The 24907-nt window shown below is 38.3% G+C and overlaps 1 protein-coding gene across 1 annotated transcript in view; it reads right to left on the bottom strand.

Moving 5' to 3' along the window:
• Lama3 (laminin subunit alpha 3) overlaps positions 1–24907 on the bottom strand; it is a 263204-nt gene that overhangs the window by 176028 nt on the left and 62269 nt on the right. The window contains 4 exon segments of the mRNA XM_047526418.1: positions 1671–1761; positions 13698–13816; positions 18303–18418; positions 22822–22913. Coding sequence (XP_047382374.1) covers positions 1671–1761; positions 13698–13816; positions 18303–18418; positions 22822–22913 — 418 coding nt within the window.

The following is a 24907-nucleotide window of genomic DNA, read 5'->3' as shown; positions in this document are numbered from 1 at the left end:
TAATCTCTAGTGTTAGATCAAGTGATATGGCTTGCTGAAGGCAGAGTTTGCTACCAAAGATAATTAGGAGGTTTGCATTTCAAAGAGACACGGTTGGAGTATAAGAAGTTTGATACAGCCCACTCCTTGGGGCTTCCCTTCATCAGGCAGGTTGTTACCCCAGACAGGGAAAATATACTGTCATAGCTCATCTGAGTCCATCCCCTGTGAAAAACTGGGAGACCTGGCATCTCCTGATGTCTTTTTCCTGATTCACTTATGATAGTTGTGTCCTATGAATTCTTTATAGTTAGCTTCTAATACCACTTCAATGATGATTAAAAAAAAATCTAGGAAAGTAATTTTTTAAAGAGTGAGGCTCCTAATGCAGTTACACCTGTGACATCTTTCCCTGTGTGATGCCTGTTCTTTGTGGGCACAAGACAAGAGATGGATGTGCTTTGCAGGATGCTGAGAAGGAAGGAAAGTGTAAATACTTCTGTTTAACAACTAAGAATGTCCTAGAGAAAAACAAGTCACATTTCTTTGGACTTTAATGTCCTCAAATGCTAATGATATGCTGAATTGGGAGTGAGGGTAGACATAGAGACCAACTTCAGGACTGGAACTGTTCTATAACTGTGATAACTAGGCAATGCCAAATAACAGTGTCAAATAGGCTACAGGTTATACCTACAGGGTACAGTCCATAAACTGACCTAGAACCTATTATTCCACAAGGAAAAACTAGCACCATTTTTCTGGATAATAAAAGTGTCACGGCACAGTTATGCCAGATAGAAATGAGTCACATGCTGGATCTTTCAGTTGGTGGCTTTGTCACCCAGATCAAAATATTGAACTACCCAGATTCCTCGGTTTCCTCATATCTAAAAAGGAGAATAGTAACACAATGTCCTTAGTTGGTTATAGTAATTAAATAAGACCTCAGCATAAGTATTTAGGCAGTGCCTTGCATAGGGCAGGTGCTCCATGAGTCACAGAAATTTGAAATACTATAATAATTCATTAAATTATTGTGAACTCACTGCTATGTTATTGTGGTTTTTTTTTTTAATTTCAGTTGATTTTTTTTTTTTGCTATGTTGTTTTGATGCTAATTTAGGACAAAGGTTGAAATTACTGGAGATCATAGAAACATGTCAAAAATGGAGGGGCTGCTGGGTGCCGTGATGCGCCACTGTAATCCCAGCAGCTCGGGAGGCTGAGGCGGGAGGATTGCAAGTTCAAGGTCAGCCTCAGCAACTTAGCTAGGTCCTAAGCAACTTAGCAAGATCCTGTCTCAAAATAAAAAATAAAAGGGGCTGGGGATGTTATTCAGTGGTTAAGAACCCCTAGGTTCAATCCCTGGGACCAAAAATAAAAAGGAGAAACTAACATTTATTACAGGCCTAGTGTGTGACAGGCTGGATGTTAAATATTTTCCTAAATACTTTTGACAGCATTTTACTTAATCTTACAAAATATTATTATCAGTTCCATTTACATATAAGAAATCTGGGGCTTGACGTGATTATGTAATTGCCTGAGATCACGCAGATGGAAAGGAGTGGAAGCAATAAAATGAAGAGAGAGGACATGAAGATTGTCAACCAGTCAGAACCGAGTCTGATCACTGCCTTGCAGCAGTCTACACAGGCCAAGATACAGCAAGTTGAAATGAAACTTACGGATGCAGCCATGGGGGGCATCAACTGGAACCCCATAAGGGCGGTAATAACCCTTGGCACACTTTTCACAGTTCACACCAGCTGTGTTGTGCTAGGGAAAAAACAAAGAAACTTAGAAGGAAGTATACTGGAAAAACCCAGTACTCTTTATTTTGTGCTATTTATCAAGAGAAATGATTCTGTCATCTACAATCGAAATTTCAAAGTCTCTAAAAACATAAGCATTGATCTTGACCTTGGGTCTCCAAGATTTGACAAAGGACATTGACTTAACCTTGGCTCTAAAAAAATCATTTTTTTCCCAGTGGAAGAGGAAATGAGGTAAGTTCCATGCACTGGACAGTCCAGGTTTTTCCCCTCCGAAAAAGCACTTGCTTTACTGAAGCACTTGACCTTTCAGTGAGAAAAAAACTCAAGGGCTAGCCCCATAGCTTCATTCAGAAGAACTGATGAATGGATAATAAACCACCTTTAGGTTTAACCCAAGGAATAAAAGGTCATGTGTACATTTATATCTTTTCCCATTTTGGAAGAACCAGCGTTTACAGATCTCTGTTTCTAGTCATTCTAATTTTATCTGTGCTTTAGTCATGAAACCATTTCCCAGGATTTCTATTATGTGAATGGAAAATGTAGGCATGAGTCTCATACACAGATCTTATTTTAAAGTATAATACTAGGCGGTTTTTTCTAGTTCATGGTTAATCCTTGTAATTGCCACAAAATCAAATTATCCAACATGCATCATCAGTTTCCAAGAACTATACACCCTGGGTCTAGCTTAATTTTGCCTCTCTCTAATTTGGAAATGATTAAGAAGATAGTGTTCTTTTATTAACAAAAGAAATGGCAATAGGAAATTAACAGGAACAAATATAACATACTTTGACCCACACAAAAGTCTGCATAGAAACAGAGTGAAAAACAAAGACCTATTCTGTATCCTCTCCACTGTTTCAGAGGATTTTTATTAACTGCAGACTTTTATTTATTACCACTCCTTGTCCTGTGGGCTGAAATCTGAATTCACTTTAATACTGAGGTCTAAAAACACCGCTGGACATTTCTCTGGCTTAACATTTAAAAGCACAAACATTGTGGGCAAATAAGAAGCATCTGTAGCCCACCCTCTCTTCCCACCAAATGCCAATTAACCCTCCACTCTGTTGCTTCTTGTTGTGACTTATCCTAGGGAACATCAGATTAAGCTTGACTGCCAAATCTTTTCCAATTGGAGAAGAAAATGAGAAAATGTTCTCTGAGGTGGGCAGTCTAAACACTCTCCTCTACCACAAAGCACCTGCCATGGAGAAGTTACATTTTTAAGACACAAAGAACAATAATAAAAGACCAAGAGAGAGGAAGAAATTACTCTGCAGATGAACTAATGCCTAGAGTTGGCTTGAAATCTTGAGTATTTCTGCAGGATCTGCAAGGTCTGAGGATAAGATATGCCACAGTATCCATGGACCCCATGGTCTTGGTTGGACCAAGGTAAGGTCAAGAACCAAGGACAGTGGTAACTCCATAATTTCTAAATTGGAGGTTCTGGGGGACCTTGCTGGGAAGAGTGGATGCTTCAAATGTAATTTGCATGACAATGTAAGATGAGAAGATCTCAAGTATCCAAGCTAAAGAGTAGAGTAAGTGAAGATGGAATCTCTGGAGGCAGGAAGTTCATCCCTCACTTATCCCCTCCTTTGTCCCACCCACCTCCTCTTATACCCTTGACTTTCTGAGTCTAACTTATTTTACCTAACATTATACTCTCCAGTTCATCTACTTCACAAATGACATAATTTCATTCTGCTTTATGACTGAATAAAACCCCATTGTGTGTGTGTGTGTGTGTGTGTGTGTGTGTGTGTGTTTGTGCATGTGTGACACACACACATTTTCTTTATCCATTCATCTGTTGACAGACACCTTGGCTGGTTCTATAACTTTGCCTACTGTGAATTGTGCAGCTATAAACATGACTAAACTTGATCGCCTTGTGGCTCACCATGTCATCTGGCCCAGCCACCTCTCCTCTGTTTCTCCATACCCAGTCAAGACCCCCATGTCTTTCTGTATATGGCATGATAAAAGTTAAATTTCCCCCCAAATGAGAACCAACTGTCATTTGTGTAACATTCATCTTTCTTTTCCATTATAAATCCATTTCATCTTAAATCAAATTTTAATATCTACATGAATTTGTTTCCAGATTGTCTATTAGATTTTATTGGACTAGTTATTCCTGCATGGAGTCCATACTCAATACAGATTCATGATAGTTTGGATATATCAGAAGACTAATTTATCTTTTCTGAACTATTCTAATATATTATTTTATCAATAAGAACTTTAGAATCAGTCTATCAACCTTCATAAAAGTCCTGTTGAAATTCTTATTGTGATTGCACTGAGTTTATAGGTTGGTTTCACAGAAATGGTATATTTATAGTAGTAAGCGTCTAGAAACACATTATGCCTCTCCATCAAGGTCTTCTTTCATGGACATCAGTAAAGTTTTATAGGTTTGACAATAGCTCCACAATCAATTCTTTCTATCTGCTGTCTCTTGGATCACCTCAAAATCATTCCAGCATTCGCCGCTGGGTAACCCTTCAAGTACGTGCTTTTGCTTTCTATCTTTTTGGAATCTCATGAACTTCCTGATATGTTGATAACACTCTTCTCTAATTTTCATGCTATTATGGATTCTAGAAGGAGAGTGTATTTTGCTTTTTTAGTTTCTGTTTTGTCATGTTGTAGGGCTCTTATAGCCAGCTGGGCTTCGCGTGACTCTGGATCCCATCTTTCCGTTTCATGTGGTGATTGTGTGTGAAGGAAAACAAACCATTTGGAAATGGTGAGACCAATACATCAAGAACATCTAGGGAGTAAGCTTAAGACTTAGATCCAGAGTCATGGAAGAGGTTAAGCTTTGTTTCAGTTAATGAAGATAAAATATCTGTCAGTATCATCTCAAACAACATTGACATTCTTTAATCTTAAATATATCAATGTTTCACAAAAGAGAAAGAAATCAAGAAGTCAATTTTAAAATGTGCTTCTGTTCTTTTGTTGCTCTTTTCCCTCAACATTTTGTTATGGACAAATGTTCAGTTTTTCATGGACACTTAAACACCTCCCTTCTGGAGAGTACCATTAACATTGTATTGTACTTACTTTATCACATAATTCTCCATCTACCTATTCCTCTATTCATCCACTAATTCATCTTATTTTATGCATTTCAGAGTAAGTTACAGATACAGGTCACTTTCCCCTAACTACCTCAGCATGGATTTAATGAACTAAAGTACAGTATTTGCTTATAGTTTCTGTTCTTTTGGTGTGAAATATGTACAATAAGCACAAAGATCTTTACTGTTCATTCAACAAATTAGAACAAAGGCACACAAGTGTGAAACTCCGTTCCTTATCTAGGAATAGAACAATATAGTCATCCCAGAAAGTTCTCCATGTCCCTTCTCGGTCAACCTCCATCACCATCTCCTCAGAGTCAAATGCAGATCTGACTTTTCCACTCTGATTAGTTTGTGTTTAATTTTTCACTTAAATGACCCTCATCCTCTATATTTTCTTTTTTGTAAGACCTTTACTCAATGGTTTTAAGATTCCTACATGTTGTTGCATGTGTCAGAAGTTTGTTCTTCTCTATGAATCCTTAGTGACCTGTTGCATGAATATGCTAGAATTTGTTCATCCGTCCTACTGTTGATGAACAGGTAGACTATTTCCAGTTGGGGGCTATTTGCATAAAGCTGTTATAAACTATGTGTAAACACACATTTTTATTTCTTACAGATAAATGCCTAGGAGCAGAATTTGTCATGGGAGAGGTGTGTGTTTAGTTTCGTCAAACAATTGTTAGAACTTTTCCCAAAGCAGTTGTGCCATTTTTCATTCATATCCGCACTTCATGATAGGCATGGTTGCTCCACATTCCACCCAAAATTGGTGTTATTAGGCTTGTCAAGACTTGCCATCCTGGTATGTATGGAGTAGTATGCCATTGTAATTTTGATTTGCATCTCTTGATGACTAATGATTTTCAGTCCTTTATTGTATGCTTTTTGGCTATGCATAAGTCTACTTTGGTGAAGAAGCTGTTTAAATCTTTTACATACTTTGGGGGTTATTTGTCTTTTTATATCTAAAGTGTAGGAGTTCTTTATATATAAACCATTTGTCAGATTTATGTTCTATGAATATTTCCTCCCTCTTTGTGGCTTGCCTATTCATTTTCTTAATAGTGTCTTTTGTGAGCAGAAGTTTTTGATTTTAATGAAATCCAAGTTGTTCATTTTTCATGGTTACTGCTTTCTGTGACCTAAGAAAACCCTGTTCATCCTCTGAATCACAAAGATATTCTCTTCTATTTTTCTCTGACTTTTTTAGATTTTGCTGTTCTTTAAGTCCATGGTCCAAACCAATTTAATTTTCTGTGTATGATTTGAGTAGGGACCAAGTCTATTTTTTTTTCCATATAAAATCTCATCATTAAAAAAAAAAAATCTCGGAGTTTCGGATCCAAGATGGCGGCCTAGAGGGAGACTGCACCACCTGTCGCTCCAGAACCCAGGAGTTAAGAAGGGGAGGCATTGAGAGACTCGGACTGAAATAGAGCCACGGGTGAGTCTGCCCACTGGGTAAAGCTCGGCCCGGGGGGCAGGCCCAGATAGAGGTGGCTTATTGGAGCCGGGCAGGGCAGCTAGAGTCTTCCCAAGGTAGCCTTCCACACTCCGGCAGTGAGCTCCTCCCACGGCCAGCTGCACGATGCAGGCCCACAGTGAGAGCATTTCAGCACAGAGCCAGTTCCAAATCGTGGAACCAGTAGGGGGCTAGGGGCAGTTTTCTTCGGATACGCTGCTTTATCAGATTCCTCCAAGACATCAGGCTACTGAAGGCTGGGAGGTGATACACTGGAAATCTACCGGGACACTATAAGCCAATAGCAGAAAACTGCAATATCTCAGGGTCCCACTGACAACTGACCAATATGAGAAAACAAGGGAAGAAAATGTCCCAAACAAACCTAGATACTACATCAATAAAACCCAATGACAGCACAGCAGAAGAAATGTCAGAAAGGGAGTTCAGAATGTACGTAATTAAAACGATTAGGGAAGCTAATGAGGAGATGAAAGAGCAAATGCAGGCATTGAAGGAGGAGATGAAAGAGCAAATGCAGGCATTAAATGATCACACCAATCAACAGTTAAAAGAGCAAATACGGGAAGCAAGAGATCATTTCAATAAAGAGTTAGAGATACTGAAAAAAAAACAAACTGAAATACTTGAAATGAAGGAAACAATAAACCAAGTTAAAAACTCCATAGAAAGCATAACCAATAGAATGGAGCACCTGGAAGACAGAACCTCAGACATTGAAGACAAATTATTTAATCTTGAAAGCAAAGTTGGCCAAACAGAAAAGATGGTAAGAAATCATGAACAGAATCTACAAGAATTATGGGATATCATGAAAAGGTCAAATTTAAGAATTATTGGGATTGAGGAAGGCTTAGAGAAACAAACCAAAGGAATGAACAATCTATTCAATGAAATAATATCAGAAAATTTCCCAAATCTGAAGAATGAAATGGAAAACCAAATACAAGAGGCTTATAGAACTCCAAACATACAAAATTACAACAGACCCACACCAAGGCACATTATTATGAAAATACCTAACATACAAAATAAAGACAGAATTTTAAAGGCCGCGAGAGAAAAGAATCAAATTACATTCAGAGGGAAACCAATAAGAATATCAGCAGATTTTTCAATCCAGACCCTAAAAGCCAGAAGGGCCTGGAACAACATTTACCAAGCCCTGAAAGAAAACGGATGCCAACCAAGAATCTTATACCCAGCAAAACTTACCTTCAAATTTGACGATGAAATAAGATCCTTCCATGATAAACAAAAGCTAAAGGAATTTACAAAAAGAAAGCCAGCATTACAGAACATTCTCAGCAAAATATTCCATGAGGAAGAGATGAAAAACAACGATGCAAATCAGCAACAGGAGGCGCTAGCCTAAAGGAATAGCCAAATAAAGGAGAAACCAAATCATGTCAAAAACAAATATGAGTCAATTGACTGGGAATACAAATCATATCACAATAATAACCCTGAATGTTAATGGCCTGAATTCATCAATCAAAAGACACAGACTGGCAGATTGGATTAAAAAGAAAAATCCAACAATATGCTGCCTGCAAGAGACTCATCTCATAGAAAGAGACACCCATAGACTAAAGGTGAAAGGATGGGGAAAAAACATACCATGCACACGGACACAGCAAAAAAGCTGGAGTATCCATCCTCATCTCAGATAATGTGGACTTCAAACCAAAACTAGTCAGAAGGGATAAAGAAGGACATTACATGCTGCTTAAGGGAAGCATAAATCAGCAAGACTTAACAATCATAAATATCTATGCCCCGAACATTGGCTCATCCACGTACGTCAAACAAATCCTTCTCAATTCCAGAAATCAAATAGACCACAACACAATCATACCAGGCGATTTTAACACACCTCTCTCACCACTGGATAGATCGTCCAAACAAAAATTGAATAAAGAAACTATAGATCTCAACAACACAATCAGCAATTTAGACTTAACAGACATATATAGAATATACCATCCAACAAAGAACGAATACACTTTCTTCTCAGCAGCACATGGATCCTTCTCTAAAATAGACCATATTTTATGCCACAAAGCTACTGTTAGCAAATACAAGAAGATAGAGATACTACCTTGTACTCTATCAGATCATAATGGATTGAAATTAGAAATAAATGACAGAATAAAAAACAGAAACTTCTCCAATACTTGGAGACTAAATAACACACTATTATATGATGAATGGATAACAGAAGACATCAGGAGGGAAATAAAAAAATTCTTAGAAGTAAACGAGAACAAAGACACATCATATCAAAATCTCTGGGACACTATGAAAGCAGTACTTAGAGGAAGATTTATTTCATGGGGTGCATTCAAAAAAGAAGTAGAAATCAACAAATAAACGACTTAACACTACAGCTCAAAGCACTAGAAAAAGAAGAGCAGACCAATACCAAAAGTAGTAGAAGACAGGAAATAGTTAAAATCAGAGCCGAAATCAACGAAATCGAAACAAAAGAAACAATTGGAAAAATTAACAAAATAAATAGTTGGTTCTTTGAAAAAATAAATAAAATTGATAAACCCTTAGCCACACTAACAAAGAGAAAGAGGGAGAAAACTCAAATTACTAAAATTCGGAATGAACAAGGAAACATCACAACAGACACGAGTGAAATCCAAAACATAATTAGAAGCTATTTCAAAAATCTATACTCCAACAAAACAGAAAACCTCGAAGACATCAACAAATTTCTAGAGACATATGAATTACCTAAACTGAACGAGGAGGACATACACAACCTAAATAAACCAATTTCAAGCAATGAAATAGAAGAGGTCATCAAAAGCCTACCAACAAAGAAAAGTCCAGGACCAGATGGGTTCTCAGCCGAGTTCTACAAAACCTTTAAAGAAGAGCTCATTCCAATACTCCTCAAACTATTCCATGAAATAGAAGAGGAGGGAACCCTCCCAAACTCGTTCTATGAAGCCAATATCACCCTGATACCTAAACCAGACAGAGACACATCGAGGAAAGAAAATTTCAGACCAATATCCTTAATGAACATCGACGCAAAAATTCTCAACAAAATTTTAGCAAATCGCATACAAATATATATTAAAAAGATAGTGCACCACGATCAAGTGGGTTTTATCCCAGGGATGCAAGGTTGGTTCAACATTCGGAAATCAATAAATGTCATTCACCATATCAACAGACTTAAAGTTAAGAATCACATGATTATTTCAATAGATGCAGAAAAAGCATTCGATAAAATACAGCATCCCTTCATGCTCAAGACACTAGAAAAAATTGGGGTAGTGGGAACATTCCTAAACATTATAAAGGCAATCTACGCTAAGCCCATGGCTAATATCATTCTAAATGGTGAAAAACTGAAAGCGTTCCCCCTAAAAACTGGAACAAGGCAGGGATGCCCTCTTTTACCACTTCTATTCAACATCGTCCTTGAGACTCTAGCCAGAGCAATCAGACAAACCAAAGAAATTAAAGGGATACGAATAGGAAAAGAAGAACTCAAACTATCCCTGTTCGCTGATGACATGATTATATATTTAGAGGAACCTGGAAATTCCACCAGAAAACTTTTAGAACTCATAAGTGAATTCAGTAAAGTAGCAGGTTACAAGATCAATGCTCATAAATCCAATGCATTTTTATACATAAGTGATGAATCTTCAGAAAGAGAAATTAGGAAAATTACCCCATTCACAATAGCATCGAAAAAAATAAAATACTTGGGAATCAATCTCACAAAAGAGGTGAAAGACCTCTACAATGAGAACTACAGAACACTAAAGAAAGAAATTTAAGAAAACCTTAGAAGATGGAAAGATCTCCCATGTTCCTGGATAGGCAGAATTAATATCGTCAAAATGGCTATACTACCTAAAGTGCTATACAGATTCAATGCAATTCCAATTAAAATCCCAATGATGTACCTTGCAGAAATAGAGCAAGCAATTATGAAATTCATCTGGAAGAATAAAAAACCTAGAATAGCTAAAGCAATCCTCAGTAGCAAGAGCGAAGCAGGGGGTATTGCAATACCAGATCTTCAACTCTACTACAAAGCAATAGTAACAAAAACGGCATGGTATTGGTACCAAAATAGACAGGTAGATCAATGGTACAGAATAGAGGACACGGACACAAACCCAAACAAATACAATTTTCTCATACTAGACAAAGGTGCCAAAAATATGCAATGGAGAAAAGATAGCCTCTTCAACAAATGGTGCTGGGAAAACTGGAAAACCATATGCAATAGAATGAAATTAAACCCCTATCTCTCACCCTACACAAAACTCAAATCAAAATGGATTAAGGACCTTGGAATCAGACCAGAGACCCTGCATCTTATAGAAGAAAAAGTAGGTACAAATCTTCAACTTGTTGGCTTAGGATCAGACTTCCTTAACAGGACTCCCATAGCACAAGAAATAAAAGCAAGAATCAACAACTGGGATAGATTCAAACTAAAAAGCTTTCTCTCAGCAAAGGAAACTATCAGAAATGTGAAGAGAGAGCCTACAGAGTGAGAGAATATTTTTGCCAACCATACCTCAGATAGAGCGCTAATTTCCAGAATCTATAAAGAACTCAAAAAACTCTACACGAAGAATACAAATAATCCAATCAACAAATGGGCTAAGGAAATGAACAGATACTTCACAGAAGAAGATGTACAAGTAATCAACAGATATATGAAAAAATGCTCAACATCCCTAGTAATAAGGGAAATGCAAATCAAAACTACCCTAAGATTTCATCTCACCCCAATTAGAATGGCGATTATCAAGAATACAAGCAACAATAGGTGTTGGCGAGGATGTGGTGAAAAAGGAACACTCATACATTGCTGGTGGGGTTGCAAATTAGTGCAGCCACTCTGGAAAGCAGTGTGGAGATTCCTCAGAAAGCTTGGAATGGAAACACCATTTGACCCAGCTATCCCACTCCTTGGTCTATACCCAAAGGACTTAAAATCAGCATACTACAGAGATATAGCCACATCAATGTTCATTGCTGCTCAATTCACCATAGCCAGATTGTGGAACCAACCTAGATGCCCTTCAGTTGATGAATGGATAAAGAAACTATGGCATATTTATACAATGGAATATTACTCCGCAATGAAGAATGATAAAATTATGGCATTTGTAGGCAAATGGTCGAAATTGGAGAATATCATGCTAAGTGAGATAAGCCAATCTCAAAAAACTAAAGGACAATGATCTCGCTGATAAGCGGATGAGGACATATAATGGGGGTGGGAGGGGTTAGCATTAGGTTTAGGGTTAGGTTTAGAGTTAGGCTAAGGAGAGCGGTAAGAATGAAGGAAAGAAGGACTGTATAAAGGGAAAAGGGTGGGAGGGGTGGGGGGGAAGGGAAAAAAATAAACATCATTACCCTATGTAAACGTAAAAAAAAAAAAAAAAAAAAAAAAAAAAAAAAAAAAAATCTCATCATTCCCAACTGGAATGTTGAAAGAATTTTCTTTTCCTCCATTGGATTACTTCAGCACTTTTATTTAAAAAAACAAATGTCCACAGAAATGAGGGCCTACATCTGTATTCCCTGTTCTGTTACATTGATTGATTTGTCTCTATGTCAGTAGCATGCTGATTTGATTACTGTACATTTATAGTTAGTCTTGAAGATAATATAAATCCTCCAGCTGGCTTGTTTTATTTTCAACTAATACATAAAAACATTAAATTTGTACATATTTATAGAGTGCCATGTGATATTTCCATACCGGTACACATTGTATAATGTTCAAATAAGGGTAAGTGTATCCATGCCCTCAAATATTTCTTTATGGTGATGAATCCTCCAGCTTTTCATCAAGGCGACTTTGGAGATTCTAAGCGATTTATATATCCATATGAGCTTTAGAATCCATTTCTCAATTTTTACCCAAAAACCTACTTTAAATCTTTAGATTGATTTGGGAAGTATTGACATCTTAATGATATCAAGTCTTTGAATCCATAAACATATATCTTTTCTCTTAATTAGAACTTCCTAAATTTCTCTCAGCACTGTCTTTTAGCTTTAGTATAAATGTCTTGCATGTCTTTTATTATATTTATTCCTAAGTATTTTACATTGTGGACACTTGTTAATTGAATTTTATAACCGAGTGTGGTAGTACACGCCTGTAATCTCAGTTGTGGCCAAAAGGACTGCAAGCTCAAGGTCCACTTGGACAACTTAGACAGACCCTATCTTAAAATAAAAAATGGAAAGGACTGGAGTTGTAAAACAGTGGTGGAGTACCCTGGGTTCCATCCCAAGTACTGCAAATTAATAATAATAATATATTTTATTTTCCTATTGTTTGCTGCTAGTATATAACATAAATTCATTTTTTTCTAATATTTTTAGTTGTAGATGGACACAATATCTTTATTTTGTTTATTTATTTTTATGGGGTGCTGAGAATCAAACCCAGTGCCTCTCCCACATGCTAGGCAAGTGCTCTACCACTGAGCCACAACGCCAGTCTGTCATTTTTATATAATATCCTTGTATCTTGCAATCTTACTAAATTTGCTTATGGTTCTAGTTATTGTTTTGTACATGCCTTAGGATTTTCTACATAAGCATTCATGTCTTCTGAAATTGAGGTAGTTTTCTTTCTCCTTCCTTTTCTCTTTCATGCCATTTCATCATGGTAGAGCACTCCATGACACTGTTTAACAGCTTGACAGATGGGGTAAAGAGAAACCACCCTGCCTTGTTTCCAATATTCAGAAGGAAAGAGTTTAATATTTCATCATTAATATAATGTCAGCTCTAGGGTTTCAATAAATGCCCTTCATCGCATTGCAGAAATTCACTTCTGTTCTTAGTTTGCTACTGATTATAGTGAACCCAGTTGTCCTAAGGAAGAGGCCAAAGGTCAATGCTTCATACTTGGTGCCGGTGGCCTACAGTCTTAATTGATCAAGCTGTACTTCCTCACTGTGTCTAGATTCAGAATCTAACTGAAAACAAGATTTAAGATCAGCACCAAAGCTGATGCCTATTTGCCTTCCTACCTAGGAGCCTTTCTACCCTAAGAAGAATGGTAGCCAAGGATGACACCAGTCTACCATCCACGTAGGCAGAGACTGAATTGAAGAATCCAATTTGGGTAAACACATTTCAGCATTTTCTCTGCAACCCCTAAGTTACATCCAGTTGGTAAGGTCTTTTGTGGCCAAAAGTGGAGAAATGGTCTCAGGAAATACTTCCAATTGCATATAAGTTTATTGACATCTTTTGGGGATCAGGACTTACCAAAAGTTGGTTCCCAATCATGACACAACCACTTTCATTTAGAGAATAGCTTACCTGGCAGTTGATGCAGACCCCGCCACCTGCATAGATGCCTTGGGTATTCAAGCTTGCTTGCTGCTGTTCAACATCTGGGTCATAGTAACAGTCGATGGCGTGACCATGACAGTTACAGGCTGGAAAACAGCAGACTAGGTCAGTATTCCATTATTACTAAACAACATCTAGTAAATTCCCACATAGTATTAGTGCTCATTGAAGTACAAAAGGTCTATTCTGGAACACTAGGGAAACAGTGAAGAATTTTAGGGATTTTTACACTGAGACCAGTAATATAATATTATGTAATTTATAGCTCCTTCCATTTGATATTAAAAGAGGTTTCTCTTAAAAATTAAGATAGGTACTTATAACAAATTAAGAAGCACTAGCCAATTAAGCTTCATGCACAGAGACTAGTACTACTACTGACTTTTGTTTTGTTTTGTTTTTTTGTACCAGAGATTGAACCCAGAGTGCTTAAACACTGAGTCACATACCCAGCCCTTTTTCATTTTTTATTTTGAGACAGGGTCTTGCTAAGTTGCTTAGGGCCTTGCTAAGTTGTTGAGGCTGGCTTTGAACTTGTGATCCTCCTACCTTAGCCTCCCAACTCTTACTGATACTACTAAAAATAATTGAGCTCTTTATATGCTCTGAAAATATTTTAAATGCATTACTTCATTCAATATTCTCAGTAACCCTCTAAGGTAAGTACCATTACCCCCTGTTACAGTTTGGATCTGGAATGTCCCCCAAAGTCTTATGTGCGCAAAGATTGGGCTTCTGGGAAGTGTTTAGATCGTGAGGGCTCTGACCTCATCTGGGTTGATCCATTGATGCACAATGAATTACTGGGAAGTGGGACCTAGTTAGAGAAAGGAGGTCACTGGGGACATGCCCTGGAATCTTCTCCCAAGCCCTCCCCCACGACTTCTCTCTCTCCCTCCTTCACACTACCATTCACTGAGCATCTTTGCCATACTCTTCTGCCACAAGGTTTCTGCTTTGGAGTCGTCTGACCATAGACTGACTCTTCTGCAACCACGAGCCAAAATAAATCTTTCCTCCTCTAAGTTGTTCTTGTAAGGTATTTTTGTCACAGCAATGAAAAAGTAAACACATCCCCATAGCCCAGATAGGAATCTGGGGCTCAGAGAGGTTAAGAGATGTGTCCATAATTAGACAGCTCTTCAGTAAGACAGGCAGAATCTGCCCTGTCTTTGACTCCCAGACCTATACTCTCAGTCAGTAATCTAATCTTTTCATATCAGCACTATTTGCAATAGTGATAAACTGGACATGATGTTAATGTCTAATATAGGAGAATGACCAAGCAAATAACAGAATATTTGCTTGACTGTAAATTCTATGAAGACAGGGACTGCATGTGCTTTGCCTGCCATAGAACACGTCCTCCACACACAGCAGGTACTCAACAAACACTTCCTGGATTGACCTGAATCTGTGGAATGACAATAGTGTGCACCATGAAAATGATATTAGAGTGGTGTTAATTTGGAAAAGAATATAAAAATACCTAAAAAATACAAAGTGAAAAAGATCAGGATATAAAATTGTATAGCTGTTACAATCTTGAATATTCAAAGTATGCATCAGAAGCACATTAAAAATATTTAGAAGAATATTAATAGTGACTCTGCTATGGTCGGAATGTTTATGTACCCCCACAAAACCTATATGCTGAACCTAATTGCCAATGTGATGATATTAGGAGACAGGGTCTTTGGGAGGTGATTAGGTCATGATAATAGCACCCTCAAGAATAAGATCAGAGTCCTTAAGGAAAAGGACAGAGGGAACTTAGTGACCCCATCCACTATGTTAGCACAAAGTGAAAAGACCATTGTCTGTGAACCAGGAATTGTACCCTCACCAGATACTAAATCTGGCAGCACCTTGATCTGGTACTCCCCATCCTCCAAAACAGTAAGAGATAAGTTTCTGAAGTTTATAAGACACCAGTTTATTGGATTTTGTTACAGTAGCCTGAATGGACCAAGAGAATCTGTTTGGGAAGTAAAACTCTAGGTGATTTTTTTTTTTTTTTTTTTTTGGTACTGGAGATTGCTTAACCACTTAACCCAGAGGTGCTTAACCACTGAGCAACATCTCCAAACCCTTTTGTTTTTTATTTTGAGACAGGCTCTTGCTAAGTTGCTTAGGGCCTCACTGAATTGCTAAGGCTGGCTTTGAATTTGCCTCAGCCTCCTAAGCTGCCAGAATTACAGGTGTGTGACACTGCACTTGGCCCTTTGTAATTTTACTTTTTAAAAAAATAATTTCAAGATATCTACAAGTAGTATATACTTCTAAAATTAGAAAATGTAATTATAATCCCATTTACATTTTCCATCATTGCCATGATAAAAAAAGATTTAATATGAACAAAATTCTTATTTAGAATATATATTCATTATATTCCACTCACATCAAATTGTCTAGGTCTTTCTAGTTATTTGTACATTTTAATCAAGTTCCAGGTGTACATGTTATAAAAGAAGATTGAATTAGAAATTAAACAAATTACCTTGCTTGTATAGGTTGAACACTTTATTTTCTTTTCCTCAGGGGTGCCAGGACAGAGGGGAAGAGGGGACATTTGTATTTCCTACACTATTTCTTGAGAATTTTGTTTATTTCAAACTGCTTAATTCAAATAGTATTTATAAAGTACATAATAAATAAAATTCTAAAAGGTCTATGATACTTGCATAATATTCAAAATTTTAACCAGTAACTATATTTGTAATCTTTAACCATTTTTATAGTTTTAAAAACCTGAGAAATGAAATTTATTTTTTTTTCATATGTGTTGAGGATAGCTCGTCATTCACTGAGGGCTTCTTTAGTATAGAAAACTACTCAAGTTGCCAATGCGAAGTTCAATATGGTGACCCTACTCAATCAAAGAATCTTAAACTAGTGTCTGAATGCAGCTGAGGAAATGAGTCCTGATTATTCCCTTTCCCCTCTTCTGGTTGCATTGTCCAAGCATGAGCATTGGGGAAGTCACCAAAAGGGAACCTCCTGCTGTAGCCAGGAAGTGAGAATGACCATGTGATAACAGGTCTGGATTAGAGCCGCCTGTGTGTTTCACCTGAGGCAGCATCAACACCATCCCGCCACATTGGTGTCTCCCAAGACCCTTTGGAACTCCTGACTGGAAATGCCTTTCAAGTTTACACATCACAGGAGATCGTCACTCTTCTCTCTTGATAGTTATCAAAAATATTTGGCCAAAATGTACAAAGTACAGGTTATTACACGCTAAATTCAACAAACCCTGATCCAAATACCTTTTGGTCATTTTCCAAAGAGCAAATCTGTCTTCAAATGTGAAGAATGTTCAGTAAAACAAGCAATAATCTCTAAAGTCAATAAGGAAAAGTCACAAAAATGTTTCCAGTGCTTCACTTAAACATGTAACTTCCACAGGAGATGAGTTTAAAAGAAAATTTACTCTTGGGTATTTTATGGTTTGGCAAAAACAACAGTGTCCTTAATTCATGGTATATAAGTTAAAAGCAGCTTCTCTTTAATTTTTTCCCTTTCCTGTCTCCTCTAACCTCCACCTGGCTCAATCCTACACTGCTATGCCTTCCATCTCTCCCTACTCCCTCAGCACTCCCAGTTCTCTATTAATATCATGACTCTCACTTTCTCCAGATTTCATCTCCACAATAGTTAAATTCCTCCCAGGATCACATCCTAACAAATAACAAATGGTTAACATTCTATAGTGGCTGCATCCCACTTAAGATTTCCAAAAAGAGAAGCCAACATATTGAAACATTCAGACCAATCTTTGCATATATGCAAGGGTAATAATTCACATTAATGATTATTATTGTCATAATTTTTCTCCTCATATTTCTACCTGAATTCAGAGTAGAATAGTTTTCCCTTAAGTCTTTGAGTTTTTCATTAAAAAGTCTATTGTCTATAGTTACATATTCCACAGTCTAAGAGAATCTGCAGCCAACCTTGGTTTGAAAACATTAAATGGAAAAATTCAGAAATAAACAATTCATAAGTTATAAATGGCATGCCATTCTAAGTAATGTGATAAAATCTGATGCTGTCTGGCTCCATCCTCCCTGGGACATGAATTATTCCCTTGTACACAGTATCCACACTGTATATGCTACCAGCCCATTAGTCACATAGTAACTGTTTGATTTATCATATCAACCGTCATTACAGTGCTTGTGTTCTAGTAACTTATTTTACCTAATAATGGCCCTAAAGCACAAGAGTAGTGATGCTAGTGATTTTAATTCAGTAAGTTGTTACAACTTTTAATATTAGTTATAATTAGTTATAGATTACTATGCCTAGTTTGTAAACTAAACTTTATCAGAGACATGTAGGAATAAACATGGTACATGTAGGATTCAATGCTATCCCTGACTTCAGGGGATCTTGGAAATTATCCCAAGGATAAGGGAGGACTGTTAAGCAGTAAAAGAACTGAGTCCCCCAAACTGACATAATCCCAGCCTCTTCAGGAACTCAGAGGAAAGGAAACAGCATCAGTTTTCTGGTGGGACAGGAAAACCATGTTCAGGGTATTGCTCCCAGTCTCACCCCAACACCCACCTTCGCACTCATTGTTCTGCTCCCATGCTGCCGGCTGCCAGCGCCTCTGATTGTAGCCCACACAGCAGTGACTGCAGGTCTCCCCACAGGTGTGATGCTGGCATTCACACCGGAACCTGGGCATTGGGGCAAAGCATATATTGGTTATTGAAAAGTTTTGATTAAGATCAGTTGTTCCTGTGTGTAAAACTTGAGCATAGCTATAGGGTCCTCTATGGGCCATTCACTGAGTACATTATGAGAACAAAGCACTTTGCATACATTACCTCAAGTCCCCAAAACCTGCTTATTATCTACATTTTATAGATGGTAAAACTAAGACTCAGGGGTCTTAAGATGCTGGCCAAACGTCAAGCAGTGATAAGTGGAGAAACAGATTTCAAAGCAAAACTTGACTCTGAAACTCCAGCTCTTTCTTCCCCATCACATCTTGTTACAATAAATGAACAAATGAACAAACAAGTGCTGAGCTTCCTGGGCTGCATTATCACATCTTCACCAATATCCCGAGGAGTCCTGAAAGAAGTCTACTCGTCTCTTACTCTCAACCTGTGATCATGCACAGAGATTTACTGAGCAGGAGGTACCTACTATAAAGATCTCCAAGGACTTTGCTCTCATAGGTTGTCCCATCTTCATCTCAAGACCAAGAGCTGAGATCACTCAGAAGAGACAAAGCTATAAAAATCTGAAAATCTAACATCTGTCTTAAATTTTTTCCAAGTGAAAATGAAATGGAAAGAACCTTGACTGGGATTTGAACTCCAAGCTTTGAGCTCCCATTCATCTGTGCTTGAAAGAAGATTCAAATCGGTTGTCTGAGAAGGCTCTTGGCTGGGCCTGTGAGGACTCCCCAACTAAAGGGGATGGCGTGTCTTCAGCCACACTCCTAAGAGCAGGTGTCACTCCTCTCTCTGCTCAACTGAAAGCCACAGATGTAGATTTAACTAGTGGCATATAACAGCTGGAGTCCAAATGGGCTCTTGTCAGAAAGGAAATTTCAGCTCATTGCCAATGACATACTCAGCATATGCTGGCTTAAAAAATATTTAGTAAAGTTGCTTAAAGAACATATGGTCCAACTATACTCACAGGGAAATTTAAATTGAGCACACATAAATAAAAGACTCATGAACCTGTCTGAATTATACTGGCAGTCAGAAATTACTCTCTCAGCCCAGGCTGAAGGTTACTTAGAAAATTTGTCCTTTCATCTGCTATAAAAATGTTATTAAAGAGGTTGTTGATTAGAGAGTCTTTTTCATGATGATCTCTCTATCCAACCCCCAGGGGAAAATTATCTAGTCCTAATGTCTATTACAATCATGCTTCTCCTAAGCAAAGGATTGCATTTTATATTGTGATCATAGAGAAATAAGAAAGTGAGCAGGTTTAACTCTAGGAGGCTCAGAATTGAATGTGTAATCCTTCTGCCTATCCATGCATAAAGTCAGTAGGGATACATCCTTAAAGCCACCTTCTGCCTGGTTAGCAACTAACCTTTCAGATTATGCAGCCTTGGCTCCCTCCATTAAGTCATAGAGTTCCCTTAAATAAACCATAAGATATTTTCCCATTCACGGATGAGGATTTCATCAGCATTTGTTCAAGGTCAACCTTTGGGCAGAAGTGAATCAGGAGGCAAAGAATGAAAAGCTAGAGTGGACAGATGGCAAACTGAGCTTTCACCAAGGCACAGGGAGATGGCCTTTCTGCTTGTGTTTTGGAAGCCATTAACCACTGGGTCAGAAGTCCTCTATGTCTGGCAGGGTCAACGTGGTTTAGCAGCCCTTCTAAGCAGGAAGTTCAGCCCCTCTGGTGCTTCTACTTCTTTCTCACATGGCACCATTTTGTCCCAGGCTCAGGGATATTGAATGAAACTCTCTCTCCCCAACTCAAAACTTACCTGCTATGGTTTCTAGTGCCTAAGGCCCTACTAACCAGGAGGTTACACGGTGCAGATAGATTAGTCATTAACAAACAGGTCCTTACTCATTAAATGTTGGTTGTTGAGTGGATGAGTCCTCTCAGACTGCACTGCTTGATCCCTGAAGGAGGGATGGCAACATTAGGGTCCAGGAAGCACACCACACAAGCTGGTAGTGGGCAACTCTGCCTGAACACAAAGCTAGGCCTAAACATATATGGACCTGGATCTGCCTGAAAGTAAAATCCATCTCTCACAGGGAATTGTAAACACAGAAAATTATTACTGTACCTAGCAACCAGTAATGTCCAGCCCTTACAGGTATTCCTCTTGGGTTGGTAACACAAATGGATATAATTGCTGATGATTTAACATTTCAGATCTAGGCATGTTATGGTTTAGATAAGAGGTGACCCCCAAAAGTTCACGTGTGAACTTTTGTCCTAGAAGTACATTCATAAGTGAAATGGTTGGGTTATGAGGGTCTTAACTTAATCAGTATGTTAATCTACTGGTAAGGATTAACTGGGTGGTACTGTAGGCAGGTAGAGTATGGCTAGGTCCCTGGGGGTATATATTTTGTCTCTGGTGAGTAGAGTCTCTCTCTGTTCCCGATTGTTATGTCCCGAGCTGCTTCCCTCTTCTACACCTTTCCACCATGATGTCCTGCCTCATCTCAGGCATAGAGCAATGGAGTCGGTCATCTATGGACAGAGACCTCTGAAAACCTGAGTGCCAAATAAACCTTTCCTCCTCTAAAATTGTTCTTGTCAGGTCTTTTGGTCACAGCAGCAAAAAAGTTGACAAAAATAATGCATCTTATTGTATGTGAAATATACTTCCATTTATTAGAAGCAAAGTGGGCACATGTATGTTGACAGCATAGTCACAATAGCCAAAAGGTAGAAGCAATCCAGGTGTCCATTTATGGGTGAACAAATAAGCAAAATGTGGTCAATACATATAAACAGGTATTATTTCAGTCTTAAAAGGGAAGGAAATTTTGACACATGCTCAAGATGGATGAACTTGAAAACACTATGTGAAGTGAACTAAGCCAGTCACAACAGACAACACTAGATGATCCCACTTCTTTGAGATACCTGACACAGTCAACTTTGTAAGACCCAAAGTGGAGCAGTGGTTCCAGAGCCTGGCAGGAGGGTAAATGGGTAGTTGTTGAATGGACACAGAGTTTCAGTTTTGCAAGATAAAATGAGTTGTGGCGATTGACTGTAAAACACTGTGAATGTACTCAACACTACTGAACTGCACACTTAAAGGTGGTTTAGAATAGTAAATTTTGCAATGCATAATTTTAAAAATATTAGAAAGAATTTGCAAATGTATAACTCCAGGATGACAAACAAGTCTTACTTCTCTTTTCAACTTTAATCAATTTTTAGTGGCTTGCCCAGCTGCACCACGTAGGCCATGAAAGGAAGCTTAAATCTTGTGGCTTGCATTCAGGATGACCTCTGTTTATGATGGTCCATAGTGGACCTGCCCTTTTAAGACTGAAAACAGATTGCATATTATAAACAGACTGTTGACTATCATCCAACTACACTGCCAAATTAAAGAAGTGGCATAAAAGAGCAACAATGACAAAAAAAATGTCTTCAGAGAAAAAAATCAGTTTATGTTGGAAAAGAAAGGAAATGAAATTGTTTGGCAATTGTTTCTGAAGACGAAGAAGAGAAAGTTCTAAGATAAATTCCATGAAAATAACAATCCTTGTGGTATATCTAGAACCCTCATTCTAGAGGACTCCAATTACTATTGGATTTCTGTGACCACTGTTGTCAAACATTGGGCATAATTCATGTATTTAGGATATTTGAACAATGTCTTTCAAATAAATACTCAAAATTCATTATTGCTCCAGGTTACTCTTGGCATCAGCCCTTGTGAAATACTTTTGGTATGAGTACTTTTGACACCTTCCCTCATTCCCCCTCAAAAGAAAACATTTATATTAAAGGAATTTTTATTTCTCTCCATAGTTCTTTTAAGTCCTTGAAATATAACTTGAACTAGAAAGAAGCATGATTTAAACACATTTAGAAAGGAGCTGATTTAGAACCAGATTTTCATCATTAAACTCCTTGGCAGAATTTGAAGGGGTCTGAAATCCATTTGACTGAATTTTCACCTGCTTAATGGCAGTCCTACAAGATTTTGTGAATGGAGAGTATGTTCATAATAAGTCAGGCCCAGTGTGTGCTCTTGCCTTCTGGGTCTACTTCATCTTGTGGTAGAAAATATTCTACATGGAAGAAACTGAAAACCAAATAAATGTAAAATCAAATTCCTGTAGGGTGGTGGAGAGATGACTAGAGGTTGCTTAGGGTATCTTCTTGGGTTTGGGGATTTAGTGGCTACACCCCATATCATCCAGAGAGTGCTGAGATTGATTAGCGACATCTGCTATGGGTCCAGTGGTGGTCTGTGGGAGGAAGTAGAGGGCTGTTGACCCTGAAATATTTCTGTTGCAGGCAGGAACCTAGAAATGTTTAATGGGATGCAAACATCCACTGAAATAATTAGACACTCATGGCAAGGCTAAAATAGTCTGCCCCGCATACTTACAGTTTTTCAGGATTATTTGCATTGCACACTTCAGCATGGCCATTGCAAACACACCGCCCACCAATGCTGATATCCTTTATGCTGTAATAATACTGTACAGAAAATGGAATGGGTCAGTTTTACTATACAGAAACATGAGGTTCTCCTACTAATCTGTATCCTGTATCTATGTTGATGCAGCTTCTCTTTTTCTATATTCTCATATCACTTCTCCTAACATACCTTGACACAAAAAAGGAGCCACATTGGTATAAAACTTGTCTTACCAAATGAATGCATCCCTCAATCATTCTTATTTTAAAACTTCTGAATTTGTCCATTTAAAAAAAATCAAATGCTTTAAATGCATGGAAGAAAATTGTCTTTGAAAAGAATCATACTCTATAGACTACTGGAAAAGAATAAGTGGTTCCATGTTTATTTGTTTGCTTGTTGATATATCTGGATTTTGTATATTGAACATATTTCTTTACCAAAACCAAATTTTGTAGCCCAAACTGTTCACCTACCATGTGTAAGCTACCATTCCAGGATTCGGGAAGAAAGACAGTATTTACAAAGATGGATCAGACACACAACCCTGAGGCTGGCAGGGGCCAGTAGTTGCTGGCAGTTGCTGGAACCTTGGTAGTTCAGGATCAAACTGGTCAAAGTGAGGGGTTCAAGCTCCAAAAAGGCCAGGCAGAACCAGCTTCAACTAAGCATCAGTCCCTAAACCAGGCCAAGCAAATATGCCACCTCATTGCCAAGGCACCTCTCCAGTATATTGGAGGCCTCGCCATCAGTGACAATAGTTGGTCCCACTGCCAGCTCCCTTCCTTCCCACACTTGGCAGGAGATAGCACAGGACTGGAGAGGGATGTGTGGCACTTGGAACAATCTTTCTCTTTGAACCTTGCTTCCAGTGAGAAAATTACCTGTCAATGAGGAAGTCTTTGAATTCACAAGGACAAGAGTGTCTTTGTATCTTTGTTGTTGTGGTTGAGTGTAGTAGTCTTGAGGATACCTATTAATTTGATATTGGGGTTCCGTTCTAGTTCCCTAATTAAAAACTGTTCAGGTGTCAAAGTTTACTTGCAACATCTGACTAAGTATGAAGGCATTAACAGCCCCTCTGGTTAATACTGGATAAAGTCAGGGTTACCAGAGCTTTCCATGACAAGGTAACAGACAGAGCCCATCCTGACCACCCCAGAAGTTTCTCTACCCACATGTGTCAAGGGCAGCAGCAACAAGAGAGGAAGCACCCAGTCTGTAGCAAACAGGACCATGTGATAGGACAGCTGGTGTTCCTCCATTACAGAAGCATCTTACATTGGGGGTGGGGGGTCAAGAGCCTATACTTGGCATGCTCCATAAAAAAAATTACTTAATGGGAAAATCCTGTGTTAGCCTAATAGAAAAGTAATATATACACAGATAAGCATGTAAATCTTGCAGTCTTGTAAAAGACAATTCATGGAGGGGAAAAACTAGTGAGCTAGAGCCCACCTGCAGTTTATCAGAAATCCCAGCTCTCCTTTATAAATATTCATCTTTGGATGAATACAATCTCCACCTACACAGTTCCCATCTGCACAGTGGTTCAGAGATCGAAGAGAGCAGAAAGGGCAGAAGGTAGGCCACCTATACCCAATATGTCTGACCTTTCTGAAAAATTCTCAAAATGGTGGCAAAACTTTTTTTTTTCTTTCTCTTTCCTTTTCTGGTCCTTTGATACTATCAAAATAAAATGTCAAACTTCAGAAGATGTGCTGGGCATCTTACATTCACTCTTCCAGGTGGACCCTGAGTTTTGCCCTGGGCTGAACTTGATGGGCTTCAACTTTTGGATCTCTTGTTCTCTGGCTTCCTGTTGGGTTTGGCCAATGGATGACCCCTACAGGAGACCAGAGAGTGGGAGAAGAGTGATTCTGCTGGCTCTCTCTGTGTCCAGGAGATAGGAGTACCATTCTGACAGCTAAGGGCAAGAGATGTTCGGGGTGGACATGCAATATGGCAGAGTCCAGGCCTCACAGATATCTATGTTCTTCTCTACTTCAGTTAGATTCTATTACTCAACCTTCTCACAACTAGATAGAGCTAT

Source organism: Sciurus carolinensis, chromosome 15, assembly GCF_902686445.1.
Source record: "Sciurus carolinensis chromosome 15, mSciCar1.2, whole genome shotgun sequence".
Lineage (NCBI taxonomy): Eukaryota > Metazoa > Chordata > Mammalia > Rodentia > Sciuridae > Sciurus > Sciurus carolinensis.
This window is presented reverse-complemented; position numbering and strand designations above follow the sequence as displayed.